Raw genomic sequence first — 18540 nt, 5'->3', positions numbered from 1 at the left:
CCAACTTCCCGACCCTTACAACCCCTCACCCCGCCAGTGGATGCCCGGGGATAGAAGAATACACTCTTAAGGGTCGATTCACAGTAATTTTTTTTATCGTCACTTGGGCCCAACAGCCAATCAGAAGCCTCTGTATCGTCTCCGAAAAAAGTTGGTCCTGGACCACCTCGCGGAGGTCCGCTTAATCGATATCTGGGTCCAGGACACGGTAAAGGCAAAAAACAGCGATTCACAGTAACATGCAAACTCGACGGTGATTGGTCAGACGGAATCGCGCGAACTGGATCGCGCGCTCGGTGCTGATTGGCTGAGAGGTTCGCGCCAAAAGGATGGCGCCGAAAGGAATGGCTTCGGGACGACGCGCATTGCCCCATTTGCATCCTGCCGCCCACGGCCCACCACGGCGTCGTCATCTCTGCGCTCGCCTTCATCGTAACGCCTTGAGCACGTTGCTTCGCTCGACTGTCGACATGAACCATGTCCCAAGGAGCGCCAGTTTGTCGTCACGGGTGTGTATTAGGGCGCGCGCCAACAACGATGATCGCGTGCATCGCCCGCGAATCAAGGGTTTCCAGTGCTGCGGGATCGATAGACTACCGAGGAAGACTACGTAGCTCCGAAACGAGAAGACATAACTACGTAGGTCGCCTCTCTCGGACTCGGCAGAGAGAGGCCCGCCACGCCTTTGACAAAAAGGCGCCAAGTATCCACTTGTTCTTTTGTATTTTGTGTTTTGCACCAATCAGAAGAACGAGAGCCAGATTTTCTGCCAATGAAATGGAGGCAGCCCTGTTGGCTCCAGCGACGGTGGCATTGGGGGACCTTTAAACCAACCAATCACGGGCCTCAGAATACCACCTGTTCACAATGCTGGCAGCGATGCCAAGACTCTGCTTTTTGCCAGGTGCCGATGTAAATTACTGTGTATCGTTTCTCCACCATTTGGGAACCGCATCTTGAAATTTTACTGTGAATCGACCCTAAGCCCGGGGCTCTGAAGGCCTTCAACGCCCTCTAAACCCTCTCAACCCCATTGGGCACCAGCTTCCTGGCCAATCAAAACCCCTTCAGACCATCTGTTCCATGTGGATTCAGGCGGCTCTGAAGCTTTGCGCCTTCCACCTCAATAGCCCGTTGCGTCGTCTTCGAAACTTGCTGATGCGATGCTGTGACGCCATTGACCTTGGTTCGCGCCCAACGTGTTGAGATTATGTATTACGTGGCGAGCAACAGTGGCCTCGAACAAAGTGCCCATTTGCAACAACAGATGCGTGGGATTCAGGGACACCCGGGCCGCATGCTGGACACGGCGAGATGAGCAAGAGAAATCCCTTTGTCCGATTGGAGGTTATAGCTACCGGGAGTCGGCCCCAACAATCGAACGAAGCAGTTTCGCTGAGCGAATTCGGCCGAGCTTTGCACATCATTTGCTGGTGCATTCAGCAAATTTACCGATCGACCGATATGTACAGTATGCAGATCGCCCTATGAGTGAATTGTGCAAGGCTAATGAAACGGTTGCAAGCCATACGCGCAGTTGATAGAGGCAGCCGTACTAACGATGTGTGCTGCGTGTTGGTTATTGCTGCGAGAGCTGCCCACGAGTGGTTGGCAACGACGCGAGCATTACGCAGGTCGGCGACCTGACGAACTCAGATCTGTCGCGTACGTCTTTTTTTAAATCGAAAAGTGATAGGATACAAATCCCAAGTGGTTTTCCGACGCGGATTTGAGGCAATCTCGGATGCAACTCCAGTTTCAATCTGGCGCAAGCATGCGAACGTGGTGCATTCTGGCGCTCGTTGCTGGCGTGACGGCCACCAACAGCACGCGCCACCTCGCGACCGTGGGCCAGTGCGGCAACGCTGAAGACAACACCGACTATTGGGGCAACGACGTGGCCGGCCAGGCGGTGAGCAGTGCCAGCGCATGCTGCGACCTCTGCGGCGCCAACAACCAATGCGCGATTTCCGTCTACACGGGTGGCATGTGTTACCTCAAGAGCGGCCGCGGCGCTCGGTCGACCAAGCAAGGCGCGACGGCTCTTCCCAAGCCGTCCTCGCCGTACCCGACCGAGGCCAACACCGACTACTGGGGCAACGACATCGATGCCAAGGCGGCGACCAGTGTCGGTGAGTGCGCTACGTACTGCGCCGCCAACTCGCAGTGCGTTGTCTCTGTCCTCACAGGCAGCACGTGCTACCTCAAGAGCAAACTCGGCGACAAGTCGGTCAACAATGGCGCGACGGCCATCCGCGTCGGTGGGAACGCGCCGACGTCGTGCACGCAGCAAGCCAACACGGACTACTACGGCAACGACATTGGCAGCACCAAGCCGTCGAGCGCGTCCGGCTGCTGCGCCGACTGCGCCGCCAACGCCCAGTGCCTTGTGGCGGTCTACACGGGTGGCACTTGCTGGCTCAAGAACAAGGTCGGCAGTAGCTCGTACAACAATGGCGCGGTCGCCCTCTTCTCGGGTCGGTCGCCCGTGCCGGCGCCGGCCACCGGCGGCTCCAACGTCCCGTTCCAGAACCTCAAGGTGCAGTACAAGTACCCGATCAAGGGTGGCGGCAGCTACAACATGGTGACCAACTACCAGAGCTGCGCGCGCCAGAGCCAGCGCAGCGACAGCTCGATCGGCCCGCTCAGCGAGCAAGTGTCGATGATCTTCCGTGGCCCAATGTACATTTTCGGCATCTCGGTCTTCCAGCCGTCGGGCGGCAACTGGAACCGCGTGTCTTCGTGGACGCCGCAGCAGTCCAACAACTTGGTGTTTATGAACAACCTCAACCCCAACAAGTTTAACAACCAGCCGCCCCAAGGCTACGCGCAGGCCGACGGCATGGGCTTCTCCGAGACGCCGGTCCAGTTTGGCGGCTGGCTCCGCGATGCGTCCGACCCGAGCAACATCTTTGGTGGCCCGGGGGTTGCGACCGGCGCCGAAGTCAATATCATGCAACCCTCCAAGTGCTCGGCTACCGGTGGCTGCCTCGGTGTCTTTGATCAAAAGTACGGCCTCAACGGCTGGGGCGGCAGCAAGATCTTTGTCGTCAAGGCCATCATGTACGGCTCTGGCCTCCCCGCGATCTGGATGCTCAACGCCCAGGTCATGCGCGCGAACCAGTATGGCTGCAACTGCCGCGGCATGTCGGACCCCGGTGGCTGCGGCGAGCTCGACATTGCCGAGGCGATTCCGAACGGCGGCAACAACCTCGCGACGCACTACTACTACCTCGACACGCACCCGTCGCCGGGCCACGACACGTGGACGACGCGCCCGACCGACCGCGCGGCGACGTTCGTGACGATTATGGACGAAGCCTCGGGCACGATCAAGGTCATGCGCTTCACGGACGACGACTACGACAAGTTCTTTGACACGAACGCGCTCTCGAACGACGCGGTGAGTGCCATGATCAGTCGGTAAAACGATAGTAGATTAGTCGTCGACGAACATAATGATTGTCCACCATGTATGAATTGTGCAAGCATTGGTTTGTTGGCCACGGGCTGCATATTGTCGTCCTATCCAAGTATCAGTATCCAAGAATCCATCGATCGAACATATCGATCGCAATCGACCCATCGCCTCGGCTCCAAGAGGCACCAGCTCGTTGTCATGTTCATTTGCTGTCGATGGCCTGAATTCGAAAGACGAGCGTCCTCCAGAAGCCCACTCCCGACCACACAACTCGCCGAGCAAATATATATCAACGGTGGTCGAGGATCGAGGCAGAGATGATCAGTGGCCAGCACATACGACTGTGCTTACTGGCAGCGGACGATCGTCTCTGCATGGGTGCAACAGCAGCGATGGAAGCGTCGTCTCGACACCACACATGGCGCAGCTACTCGGTTCTAGCTACTGGCGTAGGACTTGGCTCCTAGCTACTAGCTACTGCATCCAAGGCGCCGCTCGTTCGTGAGACTCTCACGCACCCATTCAGCCCGACGACGATCCGTGCCATGTGTTTTCAGCGACGATTCCATGCTTCCTGGACGCAAGATGATAGAGCGACTCCAAGCGAGCACAAGCGCTTGGTCCGCACCCAGTGAGAGCTTGGTGCTAAGTGCAGCCCACTCGAGCTGCTATGTTACGTCGCGGCCAATGGGTTCATCGAGCGCATCCTCTGCAATGACGAGCAGTGTCGTGTCGTCATCCGCGACTGGCGCCACTGCGATGGGACAAGCGGCCGAGATTTTGCGCACGCCCAGCTGGCGACGCAGCGAAAAGGCAAAGTCAGCTCAGTTTGCCTTTTACACGATGTTGAAGTCGACGCTTCTGTGCGCGACCGTCGCGCTGGCCGCGGCTGGCGGCCTCCCGCCCGTGTGCCCGCCCAAGTTTGACTACAACATTGACTACTACGGCAACGATTTGCGCTGGACGACGCGCTCCAACCCGAGCGACTGCTGCATGGACTGCATCGAGACGATCAACTGCTGGATCTTCACATGGTACAACGGCCACTGCTACCTCAAGGGCAAGATGGCCCAGCAGACGTACTGCAACGGCTGCGTTGTCGGTGTCATGGACGCACCGCCGATCAGCGCCATCAACCCCAACGCCAACACGACCCAGCCGAGCACGACCCAGCCGAGCACGGCCACTCAGGCGCCACCCTCGACGACGCCTGTGCCCAAGGCGACTGCCGTCTTCCAGTACAGCAACCTCAAGGGCAGCGGCTCGTACAGCATGGTGACCGAGCTCGAAGGGTGCCAGAAGACGTCGGTGACCACGTCCGGCCCCATCGCGCCGTTCCATGAAGACGTGAGCATGGTCTTCCGCGGGCCCATGGACATCTACAACATTGCCGTCTTTCAGAAGGGCGGCAACGGCTGGACCAAAACCTCCAAGTATGGCGGTGGCGCAGCGAGCAACCTTGTTTTTATGAACAATGCCAACCCGGACAAGTTCAACGGCAAGGCGCCGCAGGGCTACGCCTCGGTCGACGGCGTGACGTTCTCCAAGTCGGCGCAGGCGTTCAGCGGCGCCCTCCAAGCTGCTTCCGACCCGAGCAACATCTACGGCGGGCCCGGTATTGCGACCGGCGCCGAAGTCAACATCATGCAGGAAGCCAAGTGCACGCCCGAGACGTGCAAGGGCTTTTATGATGGCACGTACGGTCTCCAAGGCTGGGCGGGCAGCAAGATCTTTGCCACCAAAGTCAAGATGGGCGAGAGTGGTCTCCCCGCAATCTGGATGCTGCACGGCCAAGTGGTTCGCGCCAACCAGTACGGCTGCAACTGCCGCGGCCTCGCCGACCCTGGTGGCTGTGGCGAGCTCGACATTGCTGAAGTGCTCACGCCCGGCGCGTCGACGCTTGCGACACACTACTACTACTTGGACACACACCCGTCGCCCGGAAAGGACACGTGGGCCAACGTGCTGCCCAACCAGGAGGTGACATACGTCACGATCCTCGACGAGGCGTCCGGCGTCATCAAGGTCCTGCAGTTTCCCGGTGATGCCTTCAGCGTCTTCTCGGGCGACAGCTTGTCGGCCGAAAGCGTCGCTGCGCTCTTGGCCCAGTAAACAGATATACGACAATACGATTGTCTAATTTAACCTAACCCCACTCCACCACCTCCAACGGCTCGACTTCTGTTTGTCGGCAAGGAATCGACTGGCTTCGATTCAAGCCAATCCAGCATCACTCCAAGTGGTATTTTGAATAAATGTAATCGTGTAGAAACCTAGTTGAGGACAGTGGCGACGAGCAAGAGGCCCGAGGCTGCCATCGCATCGCGCGCGACTGTGCGATAGCCGGTAGATGTCGATGGCGCTGTCGATGACGCGCCGCCATCCTTGTCTTGCGCACTGGTCGATGCAGGCGACGTCGGTGCCGTTGTCGCTGGAAATGGCGTCACGCTTGGCAGCATGAGTGCCGCGATATCGGGCTTGAGCTGGCCGCTGCTGTTGTACAAGCCAAAGTGGGCTTCGACCGTATCCGAGACGTTGACACCCGCGCCCTTCCACGCGTCGTCAAACGCTGCAAAGTAAAAGTACGGCAGTTGGCGCTCTGTCGCATAAACATAAAAGTTGGTCAAATAAGTCTACACTGGCATCTCAACCGACCGATTGGAAAAGGGGTAGGGTCCGTACCGCATGGTTGATTGCGCTCGTCGGCGACGCGCCCACGGTGGCCCCGTCCGAGGCCCACCCCGTCTCGCCAATGTAAATGGCGGTGCCGTTGGCGACTGACCGCAGCGTCGTTAGCTTGGTGTCAAAGTTGACCATGGCCGTGTTGATGTCGGCGAGTTCCCAGAACGGAAAATTGTTGGCCAGGACGACGTCCCCCTAGTGCATCGTTGGCTTGAGCTCCATGACGGCGAGGTCGACATATTACGGCGCGGATCACGGCGGGGTATTGCACGAGCATGTCAATGACGTCGGCGGTCGCCACCGGAATGTAAATTTGGTGTTGGCGCAGGTAGCTTTTGACGGTTTGAATGTTGGCAATCACCTACCCGCGTCCATTGCGGATCATGATTTTCGTGCCTAAGACAGTGTACCGTCTCGGGCGAAATGTCCTTGCGGTAGAGCGTCTCGCTGCCGACGTGGATGCCGAGGACGGTCGCATCGTCGATGGCGCCGGCGTTGACAAGCGTCTCCAGCGCGGCTTGCTCGACCGCAAAATGAACGTTGCCAGCGTCGACCCACATGCCAAGCCACACTCGGAGGCCGACTTTCTTGGCCGCCGCGAGTACCATGGCTCCTTGGTTGCAGTCGGTGAGGCTATAAATGCGCACGCGCGGGCTCAGTGCCTTGACGAGCACCATGTCGGCGTCCACTTGGGCTTGGGATTTGCATTTGGTCAAGTCCCAATCGGGTCCTTGGCGACTGTTGTAGTTGAGGCCGTACAGCGGCGCGTTCAGAGCCGACGTCACCGGCGCGAGCACAAGCAGCAACAGCAGAAGCGTCGGTCGCAGCATCCCGCGGATCGCAGAGTGAAAATAGAAAGCCGCATTGCCCAGTATTATTAGATGCCAAGATGGCGGCTATATATGTATATGCAGAACACTAGAATAAGATCGTAGCACATCTCTGCACGGCAGTTAGGCAAGAAGCGCCGCCGCCAGTACAGTCGAGACGAGCGCGATCGATGCGGTCGTTGCCGTCGACGGCGCGGGCTTGCTCCCGGGGCTTACTGGCATCGGCGTCTTGGTCAACGGCAGCACCGTGATGGTCGTGTTGTCCGGATCAATCGAGCTGTTGGTTTGCACCAAGGCGGCGATCTTGGGCTTGAGCGACCCGGTCGAGTCGTAGAGGCCAAAGAACGCCTCGACGTCGTTCTTCTTGTTGGGCAGCGTGGCCTTCCACGCGTCGTCAAAGGCCGCAAAGTAGTAGTACTTGAGGTTGTGCTCCGTCGCGTAGTTGTAAAAGTTGAGCAAATACGTCTACACACGAGATGCTAGACAAGAGAAAGGACAGACGACAGCAGTGTACCGCTTGGTTGTCAGCGCTCGCGGTCGACGCGTTGGCGTTAACGCCGCCCGAGGCCCAGCCCGTCTCGCTGATTTGAATCTCCTTGCCCTTCGCCACCTTCGTGAGCATGTCCATCTTGATCTTGAAGTTGATCATGGCCGTGTCAATGTTGGCAGGCTCCCAGAACGGGAACGAGTTGGCTTGGATGACGTCCACCTACCGACGCGCATAAGAGACAGTCGCTGCAATTGCAGGCGTCTACCGCGTCAAGGACCGTCGGGTACTGCACGAGCGCGTCGACAATGTCGGCGACCGAGACCGGGATCTTGATCTGCTGCTGCGTCAAGAAGGTCTTGACCGTCGTCACAAACGAGATCGCCTAGGGCGATTGAGTCACGTCATCTCAAAGCAATGAGAGGTACCTGCTCGGCCGTTACGTCCTTACGGTAGAGGTTCTCGCTGCCGACGTGGATGCCTTCGACGGACGCGTCGATGCTCGACACCATGGTCTGGAGCACCTTCATCTCGGTGTCGAACGTCGCTTGGTTGGTCACCCACATGCCGAGCCAAGTCTTGAGCCCGAGCTTCTTGGCCGCAGCCAGCACCATAGGGCCTTGGTTGCAGTCGGCGAGGCTGTAGATGCGCACGCGGTCCGAGATGCGCTTGATCTTGCTCAGGTCCGTCTCGATCTGGTCCTGGGACTTGCACTTCTTCGGGTCCCAGTCGGCGCCCTGGCGGCTGTTGTAGTTGAGGCCGTAGAGGCGGAAGTCGAGCGCCGACGCCATCGCCGTGAGCACGAGCAGCACGAGCGCAGTCAGACGGGGCATCGCGACGACGATCGGGAAATGACCGGCGCCGGGCGCCAGTTCCACGACGAGCCAATCCGCTTCTTGAAAACCGGCTGTAACGCTATCTCGCAACAGGATTTCAGCCAATCAGCGTGACCGACATGCCTCCTGTCAGCCAGCACGTGGCATCGCCGCTGTCTGCCGTGGCGGGGCGACGATGGCCGCGCTAAAGGCTCTGCGACTACCGACCGCGTAACCTGGTCGCACCCACGCCGCCAGCGGCGGCTAGTACCAGTGCGATCAAGCTACTCGGCGCAAGCACGCCAGGCGTGCTTGCTGCAAAGCCCATCCATTGACAGAAACTGGCTAGATTGGTGTAGCTACACATGTACGCTTCGATACCGCAGCTGCAATCGGCAACTTCGACGACGACGAAGCTCGACCAGGTGCCGTCGAAGCTCGCCTGACTTGGTGGTGAGTTCGCTGTTGACCAAGCGATCCGGAGTGCACCTTCGTAGCAGGTACGCAGGATGACATTGCTGCTTGCTCGCAGTAGCAGTCATAGCACTCGAAAGATGCATGGTCAAGTACATGGCCTGAGTCCTGATCGTCCACGCCTCGGCGACGATAACGTCGGCGTCGGTCCAAGCGTCGGCTTCGGCTTGATTGCATCTTGGGACATTGGTTTGGGACATTGGGACAAACGCGAGGCAGAGTGCACATCCGGATACGTCGTGCCGTATCCGGCGCTGGCCGCTGCAATGGAATTGCCAAGTGGCAGACGAAGGATGCAAACGTGGAAGCTTCTGCTCGCGCTGGCGGTCGCGGCCGAGATCGCGGGCGCCGAGAAGGGCGCGGTGGCGAAGTCCAAGTCAGCGCAAGATCAAGTGAGCGAGGTTGCGCTGGCGGTCGACGGCGACGTGCGGGCCAAGGCGGTGGCCGACGTGGACGACGAGGCCATGCTCCTCACCACGTTTCGCGCAAAGAAGAAGGCGACGCACGACGGGTCGAGCACGTCGCTGCGCTGCCGCATGTGTGGCGCGCATCTCGCGTGGAAGAGGTACGGCCTCGATACGATATGGCGCTGACGACTTACTCGTAGCGACGCCATGGCGCTGCCAGCCGCCACGAAAGGCCGGGCCAAGAGCTACCGGCACGAAGCTACACTGGGCGAAAGTGGCGAAGTCACCTACTTTGACGGTCCGCTCGGCGATGAGTTTGAGCTCGCGGCCTTTGAGCTCACCGAGGCCAGCGCGACCGAGAGCTACTCGGAGGAAGACTCGTTCTTTGACGACTACAACTGGCGCGTCTTGACGTGCCCCCGCTGCGCGCGCCATGTCGGGTACGACCTCTCATCCCACCTCTTTGCGTTACGAGTCTCACAACAACCTCTGTAGCTGGAAGTTCACCCACGACCTCCAAGAGCAGTGCATGAAGCTTGCCAAGCACCACTTGGCGCCAGCGCCGTCGACGGCCGCGATTGCCGAGCTCAAGGCCACTGTCGACACGGCGTTTGCCAAGCAAAAGTGCCACGTCATGGCCAACGGCTGGTGGAGCTACCAAGTGTGCTACGAAAGCGAAGTCCGCCAGTTCCACGAGGTGTTCGCTTCCATTTCAACGTATCTCACCACACACGGTGTAGGAAGCCGATGGAAGTCGTCCGTTCGATTGGAGCATGGGCCGGTTCACCGAAGACCGCAGCACGGAGAAGGAGGTCGTGCACCACTACACTGGCGGCCAGGTACAACACCTTGCGATCCCGAATCACGCTCACTAAACGTGTGAGCTGTAGACCTGCGATGAGAACGGGCAGGCGCGGGCGACGACCGTCAAGTATGTATGCTGCGCCGAGCAACCGGTACCACCCCGTCGTCTCCCTCCTATCGCAATTTCACCACATATTTCGCGCTAGGAGATTGCCGTCGATACGATCGACGAGCCGAGTCTGTGCGAATACAACATCCGCGTCTGCGTCCCGTCGCTCTGTGCGGCGTCGTCGACGCCCGAAGTGGCTGCAAAAAAAACTGCCGAGCAGCGCGAGCTCGAGGCCACGTGTTCGCGCATCGTGGGCGAGGCCGCGCCCAGCGTGCTGCCGCATTTCTACACGCTCTTGTGGCCCGACACGCTCGCCGACGACAGCCGCGACCTCGCGTGGGCCCACGGTCTCCGCGCTGTCACGTCCATCGGCCGGTAATGGCCAAGCGCCTCGTCGCATTTGTGTTTCTTTTGTATCCCTTGAGGACGACCAAAAGCTGTTAAATCCCACTACGGCAATTGATCTAGACCAATGGAACCGAGTTCCATGGTTGAGCTTCTTCGATAGCAGTACCACAAACACATTTCCTAGTTACATCCGACAAACCTCTCGGACCAGCGTACATATTCACTGTGGCTCAGATATATACTACTAAAGTTACGCGAGCTCAAGGCTGACGTTAGATCAAGAAGCGGGCGTCAACGAGAGTGCGCTTGGCGACATTCCGCGTGCCCCAGTGCTGGCGCAACCGTACCAGCGCACACTCGGCCACGTACGTCCAGAGCGCCGAGATCGCGTGGTTGCCCCACCACACGTCGCACGTCGCAAAGACCTACACCGTCAAAGTGACGCAGCACAGAGCAGAGAAGTTGTCTCTACAAGCATGTTCCAGAGCACGAGTTCTGTCTCGAGGCCGAGGAAGAGCATGGACGTAAAACCCGTTGCCTGTGCATCTAATGTAGCAAATATTCGATCAGCAAGGCGGGTACGGGAGTGACGTACCGGCGACGAAGAGCGAGGTCTTGGCCGCGCTGAGGTCGGGCGGGAGGCGGAAATACCGCGCCAGGCACGGCTGGCCCGACACCATTTTCCAGCGAAAGCTCTCGTCCGTATTGTCGACAAACGATCGCAAAAATGCAGTGAGCTTGTGCCCGGCGTGGACGAGCTTGGGGGACGGCGCCGCTTTGCGCGGTGGTGCGAGCAGCGTATTCGTACGTCGGCGCTCGAGAACGTCGTGCAGCAGCGTTGGCTGCGCGTGGGTTTTCGCCTCCTCAGCGCCATAGAGCTTCATGAAGCGCTTGCGCCACGCTTTGGTCAAGAAGAGCTCAAAGCACTGGCAGTCGTCGGGGCCGCCGTCGAGGCCGCGCGACGCCGTGAGACCCGCGGCCTCTTGCTTGAGCTGCTCGGTCAAGTCGAGCATCGAGCCGTCGGCGAATGCGTACGGCGACCGGCAGTGGAGGTAGTACCCGTGGTATGCTTCGTCTAACAGCACGCAGCTGACTTTGGCTAGCGTGCAGAGGTCGAGGAAGAGGAGGTGGCGCGGCTCCGAGATCCATCGTTCCTATCATCTATCAGATCTACCACCGAACTAACATTGGCGATAGATTCATTACATAAATGAGCCAGCGCCAGAGCCACTGCGACGCGGTGAGGACGGTCCACCACGCCACAACGTTGGCAAAGCGGAGGTATTCGTTCGGAGCGCCAAACGCCATGCCGTACACGAGCGGCTGAGGGGATGCCAAGGTGGCATACTCACACCTGCCAATTGCGATACGTGATTATTCGAGCATGCGGTCTACAAGGACTAGTACCCGAGAAGTAGCCATAAGAGACCGAGTAGGGTTAGGGGTAACGACGAGCCGCGCGCCTAGAGGTCATAGTGGCGTGTCGGTTGCGCTCCATCAAAATGTACGGTCTGCAGCTCGTTCCACTCGTTGGCGACGAGGATCGTGCGCCAAATGCTCACGGGCGACGGGCTCTCGGGAGTTCCGCGGGGCTTTTCCCAGTCGAGAAAGAACATTTCGACGCTCGCTTGGACGTAGACCGTACAGAGAAGCGCAATGGTCTAGTCCAACATCAATAGCATCATGTACATACAAGTTCTGTCACCACAAACCTTGGCCATCGCCGCGCCGACGAGCACGATCTCGAACGGCGCGTACTCATCAGAGACACCGTACGACGGGTTGTGTTCCGGCAGCAGGGTATAGACGGCCGACTGGAGCTTGAAAAAGATCAAGTAGTAGCCCGTGAGCACACTTAGAATGCTACAAGATGTGTTTGCATCACGTCCAGAAGCCGAAACGTACCCGACCAGCCACGTCGAGAGTGTGGACGCCAACGTGCGGCCTAGGATATCTTCGAGTCGATGCGACGACCGTAGCGCAAAAGTACTTAGAAACAAGACGGTGGTACATGTGGACGCGGTGATGTCGCTGCCCCGCGTGTGCCGGCGCTGCCACGTGTAGTACTGCAAGAGAACGCTGCAGCCCGAGACGACGCACGCGAGCACGAAGAGCGCGAGCGCGACCGACCAAAACGCCTTGGTGCTCGACGAATATTGCACTTGAAAGACACTGGATACGATTGCATCCGGCGACTAGCTCGTTGTTGGTCGTAGGTTAGTAGGTTGACAACGCGACGTCGGCAAGTACCTCGATACTAGTGTATTCGATGGTCAAGACAGGCGGGTAGAGCGCGCTGACGCTGGACGCTTGGGTTTGAATCTACTGACAACTAGCCGCTCGATTCCATCGACGAATAGGTGTACCGAGAGCAAAAGGCGGGACGCATACGAGACAACGCTAGGTGTCGTGTAGCCCGACGCGACCCCGGACGCAGCGTCCAGAACATAAAAGCTAGTCGATAACTCGATATTAACGGCATGCAATGGATTCGATACCGGTGTGTGAGCTGGTCGCCTTCGACGTCGGTCGGCGCGCGGTTTATGTTGACGGCCAAATTCCGCCCGTCGCGATAGTTAAGCACGCGAATGGGCACGGGCAGCAGCGACTTGTCAGTGTCGACAAGGTACAGTTCGTACAACAGCACGTTTGGTGGTGATGCAAACGCTGCTGTCAGGTCGCAGCTGTAGGCAAACGTCTTGCTCAGGCCAAAGCGCAGCCAGTCGAGGCCAAAGCCAAAGTTGCCACGAGCCGTGGGGTCGCACAGCAGCAACTGCGTCGAGAGCGGGTGGAGGCCCAAGTACGTTCCGTTAAGCGTATAGGAAGCGAGCATAAACTGCAGCGTGTCGTTGGTCCCCGGGTTGGCCGCGGCAGAAAACGACATCTAGAAGGGTCACAGGAATGTGCTGCTGTCAATCGCAGGCGTACCGTGAGCTGCAGAGAGGTTTGGGTGAGAATCGAAGTGGCGCCGCCATTGTAGAGGAGAAAGGGCAATGTCGCACTCCAGCCACTCATCCCGTTCGAGGTCGTGAGGCGGCTCGACGACGCGAGCTGACGCAGTAGACTGCACGCCGCGCTCGATGACGCAAACATTTGGAGGACGCAGAGATTGCCCAGGGTCTGGCACGCGCCATTGTTGTCTTCGTTGCTATAGTAGTAGCACCCGACGGCCGCCGACGTAAAATAGTGCTCGAAGATCGCTACGCTTCGTGAACGCCACAGGCATCATGTTGAACTATCGCACCGCTTGTAAACGTCCGTGACGCATCGGCAAACGTCACTTGCGTCGCCGACTGGAGCGGGTACATGGCGGTGATCGCCGACACGTTGCCTTGGTCGACGCAGCGCAGCAGCCCAATCGCTGCGATGCCCGTGCTCACAAAGCCAGGGCGGCAGACGCAGCCGTTGCTGCCACTGAGCATATCAACAGGACAGAGCGTGCACACGTAGCCGGAAGCATCGACGCTGCCATTGTTGCATGGGAGACACGTCTTGGCCGCGAGCAGCGTCGCATTCTAGGCACGTGCATAGGAGGAGAGACGACGATAACGACGCACGGCGTAGCGATCGACGAGGACCATGCCGGCGCGGCACTGGCAGTCGTTGTTGCGGATGCCGAGCGTCGTGTTGTCGCACGGAAGACACGCCGCGCCGTCGCGGCTGGGCACTGTCGCCGCCGGGCAGTTGACGCACGTCCGGGCGTCGCACGGTTTGGGCCACGCGTTCCAGCACAGCTGCGACGGATTCACTGCAAGGATTGCGCCGGCGCTAGTAGTCATTGCGCTATGCATACGCTGTCGTTATCGTAGGCTACCTGCACGTGCATGCGGCAGCCGCGTTGCGGCCGACCATCTACAGACGCAGGATACGGCGACTGCGTGTTGATAGCGATGGTGATACCCCCGTTGGACAGGACGCGCAGCTGAGACTCGGCGTGTCAAAGTACTGCGTCGGCCCACAGGTCGTCGTCGCGAGGCCATACACGACACCGAGCCCGAGAGCCCCGAGAAGCCCGACCCGGCCGAGGTCGCGCATGTGTATGTATCCGGATATCGACGATCTTGAAGGGACACGAGAAAGGCGGCTGTTGATGGAGCAGCACGGGGCCAACAGCGCGCGCATCTTAGCCTCGCGCATCCACGACCACTTTGAGCGCACGCGCCGTCGGATGCCGTCGGTCGACACACCGAGCTTGGACCGACTCGAAGTGCTCATCGTGCTCGAAGTGCGCGAACTTGTCAAGCACGTGGTTGCACTCCACGCGACGCTCGCGGCTGTCCCCCTCTACGAAGCAAAGCTCCGAGACGAGTGGAAAAGACATGCTGCGCAGTACGAATCCGAGATTCGCGCGTGCAAAACGCAAGCCGAGGCGGCCCTCACCGCCGCCGCCGACCTCCGGCGCCATATCGATCGCGTTCTACATGCGATGGCGACAGAGACGATGCAGCTGCGTCAACAGTACGAGGCCGAGTGGGCCGCCCACCACGCAAATGAGATGTGCCGCGTCCTTGACGAGGCAGCGACGCGCGAACGCGAAACTCTCTTGCGCGGCCGCGACGCCATGCAAGTAGCACTCACCGGCCTCCGGCGTCGCATGGAGCATCAAAAGAACGTGGCGCTTGAGCAGCAAGCGGCCGCGCTACGGCGACATCATCGAGCCCAGCAGGACCGTCGAACGCTCGAGCTATCCACTCTTATCGAAACACATCCCCTTGTATCGATATAAAACCATCTAAATTGTACACAATTCAAAAACAAATACTAGTGTTACTGTGGTCGACTAGGCCGTGAGACTGGCGAGAATCGCTTCGCGGGCCATGTTTGGGCGCGGGATCTCGGGCGGGTCGGACACGCCAATGTAGTTGCACCAGACAAGCGAGTCCTGGCCGTTGATATTGGGGTTGTAGCATGTGGACCAGCCGCAGCCGATGGCCGACACGCCCTTGTTCATCGAGTTTTGAAAGTGGCCACACGTCATCCAGTCGCCGTTGGCGCACGCGTCGCGCTCGTAGCTCCAGAGCTGCTGCTCGCTGTCGTACCAGTTCCAGGCGGCGCCGACCTGGCGGTTGCAGTTGGTTTTGCACTCGTCGAACCCCGCGAGGTTCTGCGCACCGGGGGGGCCGCCGTGGCCGCCGCCGTTCTTTTGCGGGCACGAGTCGGCCCACGCCTGCATGTCGGCGGCGAGCTTGTCGTCCCACACCACGAGTGTCGTGTAGCCATGCGCCTTGCGGATCAAGTTGGTTTGGCGCAAAATCTGGTCCTTGAGAGTGCCCCCCGACGGCGACGGTGCCGGCGTTGGCGTAACGCCCCCCACCGACGCTGCGCGCGCCCCCGACACGTATACCTTGTTGCCCTTGGCATTCTTGAGGTAGCACAGCCCCGCGTACCACACAGAGACGACGCAGTCGGCCCGCGCGCGGCAGTCGTCGCAGCACTCGCCGGCGGTCGCACGACTGAGGCGCGCAATGTCGTTGCCCGGGTAGTCGGTGTTTTCTTCGATCGGGCGGCAAATATTGCTCGAAGATTGCATCGACGCCGACTGAGCGCCGTTGCAGAGCCCGCGCGCGCCTTTGGCGCTCTTGAGCCAGCACTTGGTGTCGCCGTAGCCGTAGTCGCGCCACGTGTAGACGATGCAGCCAGGTGTCGCCGCGCAGTCGGCGCAGCAGGCGTCGGCGTTCGGTTGTTTGGTGAACTTGATGTCGTTGCCGTAGTAATCAATGTTTTCTTCGATCGGGGCGCACACCTGCGACGACGACGACGACGTCATCGACGCCGACTTGACGCCCGTCGACGTGTACCGGTTGGCTTTGGTGTGCTTGAGGTAGCACGTGCCGTCGCGCCACGTGTACACGACGCAGTTGGCCGTCGCCGCGCAGTCGGCGCAGCATCCGTTGGCGGATCCCTGCTTGGTCTGCTTGATGTCGTTGCCGTAGTAGTCGATGTCGGTCTCGGTCGCGCCGCACGTCGATGTCGGGGTGGGCGAAATGGACATGGCGCCGTCCGAACTGTACCGGTTGGCCTTCGTGTGCTTGAGGTAGCATGTACCCGCGCGCCACGTCGCGACCACGCAGTTGGCTGTGGCTGCGCAGTCGGTGCAGCACCGATCCGCGGACGACTGCTTCGTTTGTGTGATGTCGTTGCCCCAGTAGTCAATGTTGGCCTCGACCGGGCCACAGGACGCCGACGCGACGCCACTCATCACTGCTGCGACGACGCAGACAACAAGCCCGAGGAGTTTCATGGTCGACGACAAATGCAAAATGGCATAGAGCAACAGAGGTCGCAACCATACATCATACTGGCGCGCTGGTTCGGTGTTCGCCCTCGTCGAACAGGAATGACTCCAGCTGGTTCTTTGACTGGACCAATGTATGCTGGCGTCGAACGTGGCGTCACCCTGCCGATCCTGGTTGGACCCCAGCTTTCTCGCTTGCAGGTGGTGGTGCAGCGCATCGAAGTCGGCCAGCGTACCACACATACTACTATACTGGTAGTTGATGGGCAAGCGACTAACTACTTGGACACTGCAAGGTGTAATGCTACAGCGACGTCGCAGCGAATGCTGCATTCTGTTCTTCGTTGCGCTGCGCACGCGGCCAAACAATCTGGTAGTGAGTGCATCGACTAACGATTGCTACTACCGCCTTGGCCACGTGCCAACAAGATACTGAGGCGTCATGGATGCGACAACCCTGCTTGGCTCGCAGTCGGTCCATGCCATTGGGTCCATGCAATGGATCGACTAATCTACTAGACCTGCATCGCTCCGCTCTTGGGCCAAGATGTCCCGACGCTGCTGTTCAGGCGACCGGATCTGTCGTTCGGCATGTGCAGGAAGATCGAAATTGTTGCGATCTTCGGGAATGGGCCAAGCGTACTTTATCGAGACATCTTGGTTTCAGTATGCAGGTTCCGATCAACTCTGCGAGCGCACTTGATCGAACTCTGGCCTCGACGAGCGGCGCCGACTAACTGAGGTGATGGCAGGCCGGCCCGTCTTCCTCAAGCCGTCGATTTGGTCGACGCGCTACGGTGCGACGACCGGTGCTGTCGCATGCGCTTCATGAAGCCATAGGTGCCAACTTCTTTACGGTCAACGTCGAGAGCTACGACGTCAAGGACAACTCGTTTGCTGCATACGCGCTCGAGCTCAAGCGTGGCAACACGACGTGGGTCGTGCACCGCCGGTACAGCGAGTTTGCGACCTTGTGGGGCCAGTACGACGACGACGCTGGATGCAGCATCAATGGCAACTGGCTCATCGCAACGCATGTTTAGGCTCTATGGCCTCGGCGATCGGCTACCGACGATGGTACGACTCTCGCCTTGACGTCATTTGTCATGGTCGTCTCGTCGTCTAGCCGCCCAAGACGTACTGCTTTCGCGACTTGAGCCCCGACTACTTGAAGACGCGCCAGCGCCTCCTCGAAGAGTGCATTTGGCAGCTGCTCCAGATCCCGGGCGTGAGCGAGATTCCTGCGGTCGTCGCCTTTCTCGAGCTCAAAGCGTAGGCAGGCAACTTATAGTCGTGTTGCACGTGCTTATACCTCGTCTATTTCTTACCCTTCTTCTTCTTCTTCTTTTTCTTCTTCTTGTCGCTTGTCGGCGTCGTCTTGGTTTCGGCCTTGGCCGCGTCCACCGCTACGGGGCTGTCCTTCTCGTCGTCCTCGTCGTCCTTGGTAGCGTCGTCGTCCTTGGCGGCTTCGTCGGTCGCCGGCGCCGGGATGACCACCGACAGCTTTTCTTCGACCGCGTCGGCGTCTTCGCACTCCATGACCACCTGCTCGACCTGCTCGACGATGTCGCCGGCGTCCGCATGCTGGAGCTCGACGAATCCATCGCTTGTCACGCTCTGCGAGAGGACGTCCTGCGTCGCGGCGTCTTCGGCCGCGAGGGCGACCACGTCATCGACAAACGAAGCAGCGACCTCCTGGGCGGCCACAATGTCGGTAAGATCGATCGAGGCCGTGCGAGGAATCACAATCGCCGACGACGAGTTCTTGCGCGAAGCCACCTTGCCAGCCCCCACAGAGTTCTTGCGCGACGGGGCCTTCTCCTCAAACGAGGCCTTGCGCGACGCCACCTTGGGCGACGCAACAACGGGGGCGACGTCCTCCACAGCGACCAGCGACGACTTGCGAGAGACAGCCTTGGGCGATGACA

General features: G+C 59.5%; 10 protein-coding genes across 11 annotated transcripts; 5 read left to right on the top strand and 5 right to left on the bottom strand.

The window, feature by feature from the left end:
- Positions 1-1432: 1432 nt before the first annotated feature.
- On the top strand, positions 1433-3523 carry SDRG_05260 (hypothetical protein). The gene is made up of 2 exons (XM_008610971.1): positions 1433-1634; positions 1697-3523. Exon 2 carries the CDS (start codon positions 1745-1747, stop codon positions 3425-3427), a length of 1683 nt encoding a protein of 560 aa, XP_008609193.1. The 5' UTR covers positions 1433-1634; positions 1697-1744; the 3' UTR covers positions 3428-3523.
- Positions 3524-4024: 501 nt separating this feature from the next.
- On the top strand, positions 4025-5690 carry SDRG_05259 (hypothetical protein). Its single transcript, XM_008610970.1, has one exon. The coding sequence runs from the start codon at positions 4109-4111 to the stop codon at positions 5531-5533; it is 1425 nt and encodes a 474-aa protein (XP_008609192.1). The 5' UTR covers positions 4025-4108; the 3' UTR covers positions 5534-5690.
- Positions 5645-6933, bottom strand: SDRG_05258 (hypothetical protein; the record flags this gene model as incomplete). Its single annotated transcript, XM_008610969.1, has 4 exons — positions 5645-6054; positions 6104-6298; positions 6348-6464; positions 6514-6933. 4 exons carry the CDS (start codon positions 6931-6933, stop codon positions 5695-5697), a joined length of 1092 nt encoding a protein of 363 aa, XP_008609191.1. The 3' UTR covers positions 5645-5694.
- An 11-nt stretch (positions 6934-6944) lies between these two features.
- SDRG_05257 (hypothetical protein) lies at positions 6945-8307 on the bottom strand. Its single transcript, XM_008610968.1, has 4 exons — positions 7849-8307; positions 7689-7805; positions 7448-7642; positions 6945-7398 (listed from the first exon to the last, which is right to left on the bottom strand). Exons 1-4 carry the CDS (start codon positions 8251-8253, stop codon positions 7057-7059), a joined length of 1059 nt encoding a protein of 352 aa, XP_008609190.1. The 5' UTR covers positions 8254-8307; the 3' UTR covers positions 6945-7056.
- Positions 8308-8934: 627 nt separating this feature from the next.
- Positions 8935-10611, top strand: SDRG_05256 (hypothetical protein). The gene is made up of 6 exons (XM_008610967.1): positions 8935-9274; positions 9317-9556; positions 9612-9813; positions 9857-9955; positions 10007-10072; positions 10127-10611. The coding sequence occupies exons 1-6, from the start codon at positions 8976-8978 to the stop codon at positions 10406-10408; spliced, it is 1188 nt and encodes a 395-aa protein (XP_008609189.1). The 5' UTR covers positions 8935-8975; the 3' UTR covers positions 10409-10611.
- Positions 10547-14425, bottom strand: SDRG_05255. 2 transcript variants are annotated; one of them, XM_008610966.1, is made up of 17 exons: positions 14278-14425; positions 14192-14229; positions 13935-14145; positions 13622-13892; positions 13306-13577; positions 12876-13261; positions 12744-12831; positions 12628-12699; positions 12368-12572; positions 12283-12322; positions 12090-12240; positions 11886-12038; positions 11785-11840; positions 11584-11731; positions 10973-11531; positions 10850-10923; positions 10547-10802 (listed from the first exon to the last, which is right to left on the bottom strand). In XM_008610966.1, exons 1-17 carry the CDS (start codon positions 14410-14412, stop codon positions 10650-10652), a joined length of 3012 nt encoding a protein of 1003 aa, XP_008609188.1. In that variant the 5' UTR covers positions 14413-14425; the 3' UTR covers positions 10547-10649. The 2 variants fall into 2 exon arrangements, with proteins under 2 accessions (XP_008609188.1, XP_008609187.1); XM_008610965.1 differs by having other exon boundaries at positions 12283-12572.
- A 5-nt stretch (positions 14426-14430) lies between these two features.
- SDRG_05254 (hypothetical protein) lies at positions 14431-15138 on the top strand. Its single transcript, XM_008610964.1, has one exon. The coding sequence runs from the start codon at positions 14468-14470 to the stop codon at positions 15101-15103; it is 636 nt and encodes a 211-aa protein (XP_008609186.1). The 5' UTR covers positions 14431-14467; the 3' UTR covers positions 15104-15138.
- Positions 15091-16700, bottom strand: SDRG_05253 (hypothetical protein). Its single transcript, XM_008610963.1, has one exon. It carries the CDS (start codon positions 16616-16618, stop codon positions 15158-15160), a length of 1461 nt encoding a protein of 486 aa, XP_008609185.1. The 5' UTR covers positions 16619-16700; the 3' UTR covers positions 15091-15157.
- A 657-nt stretch (positions 16701-17357) lies between these two features.
- SDRG_05252 (hypothetical protein) lies at positions 17358-17888 on the top strand (the record flags this gene model as incomplete). Its single annotated transcript, XM_008610962.1, has 4 exons — positions 17358-17409; positions 17453-17594; positions 17656-17689; positions 17739-17888. The coding sequence occupies 4 exons, from the start codon at positions 17358-17360 to the stop codon at positions 17886-17888; spliced, it is 378 nt and encodes a 125-aa protein (XP_008609184.1).
- Positions 17889-17929: 41 nt separating this feature from the next.
- SDRG_05251 (hypothetical protein) lies at positions 17930-18285 on the bottom strand (the record flags this gene model as incomplete). Its single annotated transcript, XM_008610961.1, has 2 exons — positions 17930-18227; positions 18281-18285. 2 exons carry the CDS (start codon positions 18283-18285, stop codon positions 17930-17932), a joined length of 303 nt encoding a protein of 100 aa, XP_008609183.1.
- Positions 18286-18540: the final 255 nt, after the last annotated feature.

This window comes from Saprolegnia diclina (genome assembly GCF_000281045.1).
Source record: "Saprolegnia diclina VS20 unplaced genomic scaffold supercont1.13, whole genome shotgun sequence".
Classification (NCBI taxonomy): Eukaryota; Oomycota; class Saprolegniomycetes; order Saprolegniales; family Saprolegniaceae; genus Saprolegnia; species Saprolegnia diclina.
Note: the sequence above shows the minus strand (reverse complement) of the source record. Positions and strands in the feature narration are given on the sequence as shown.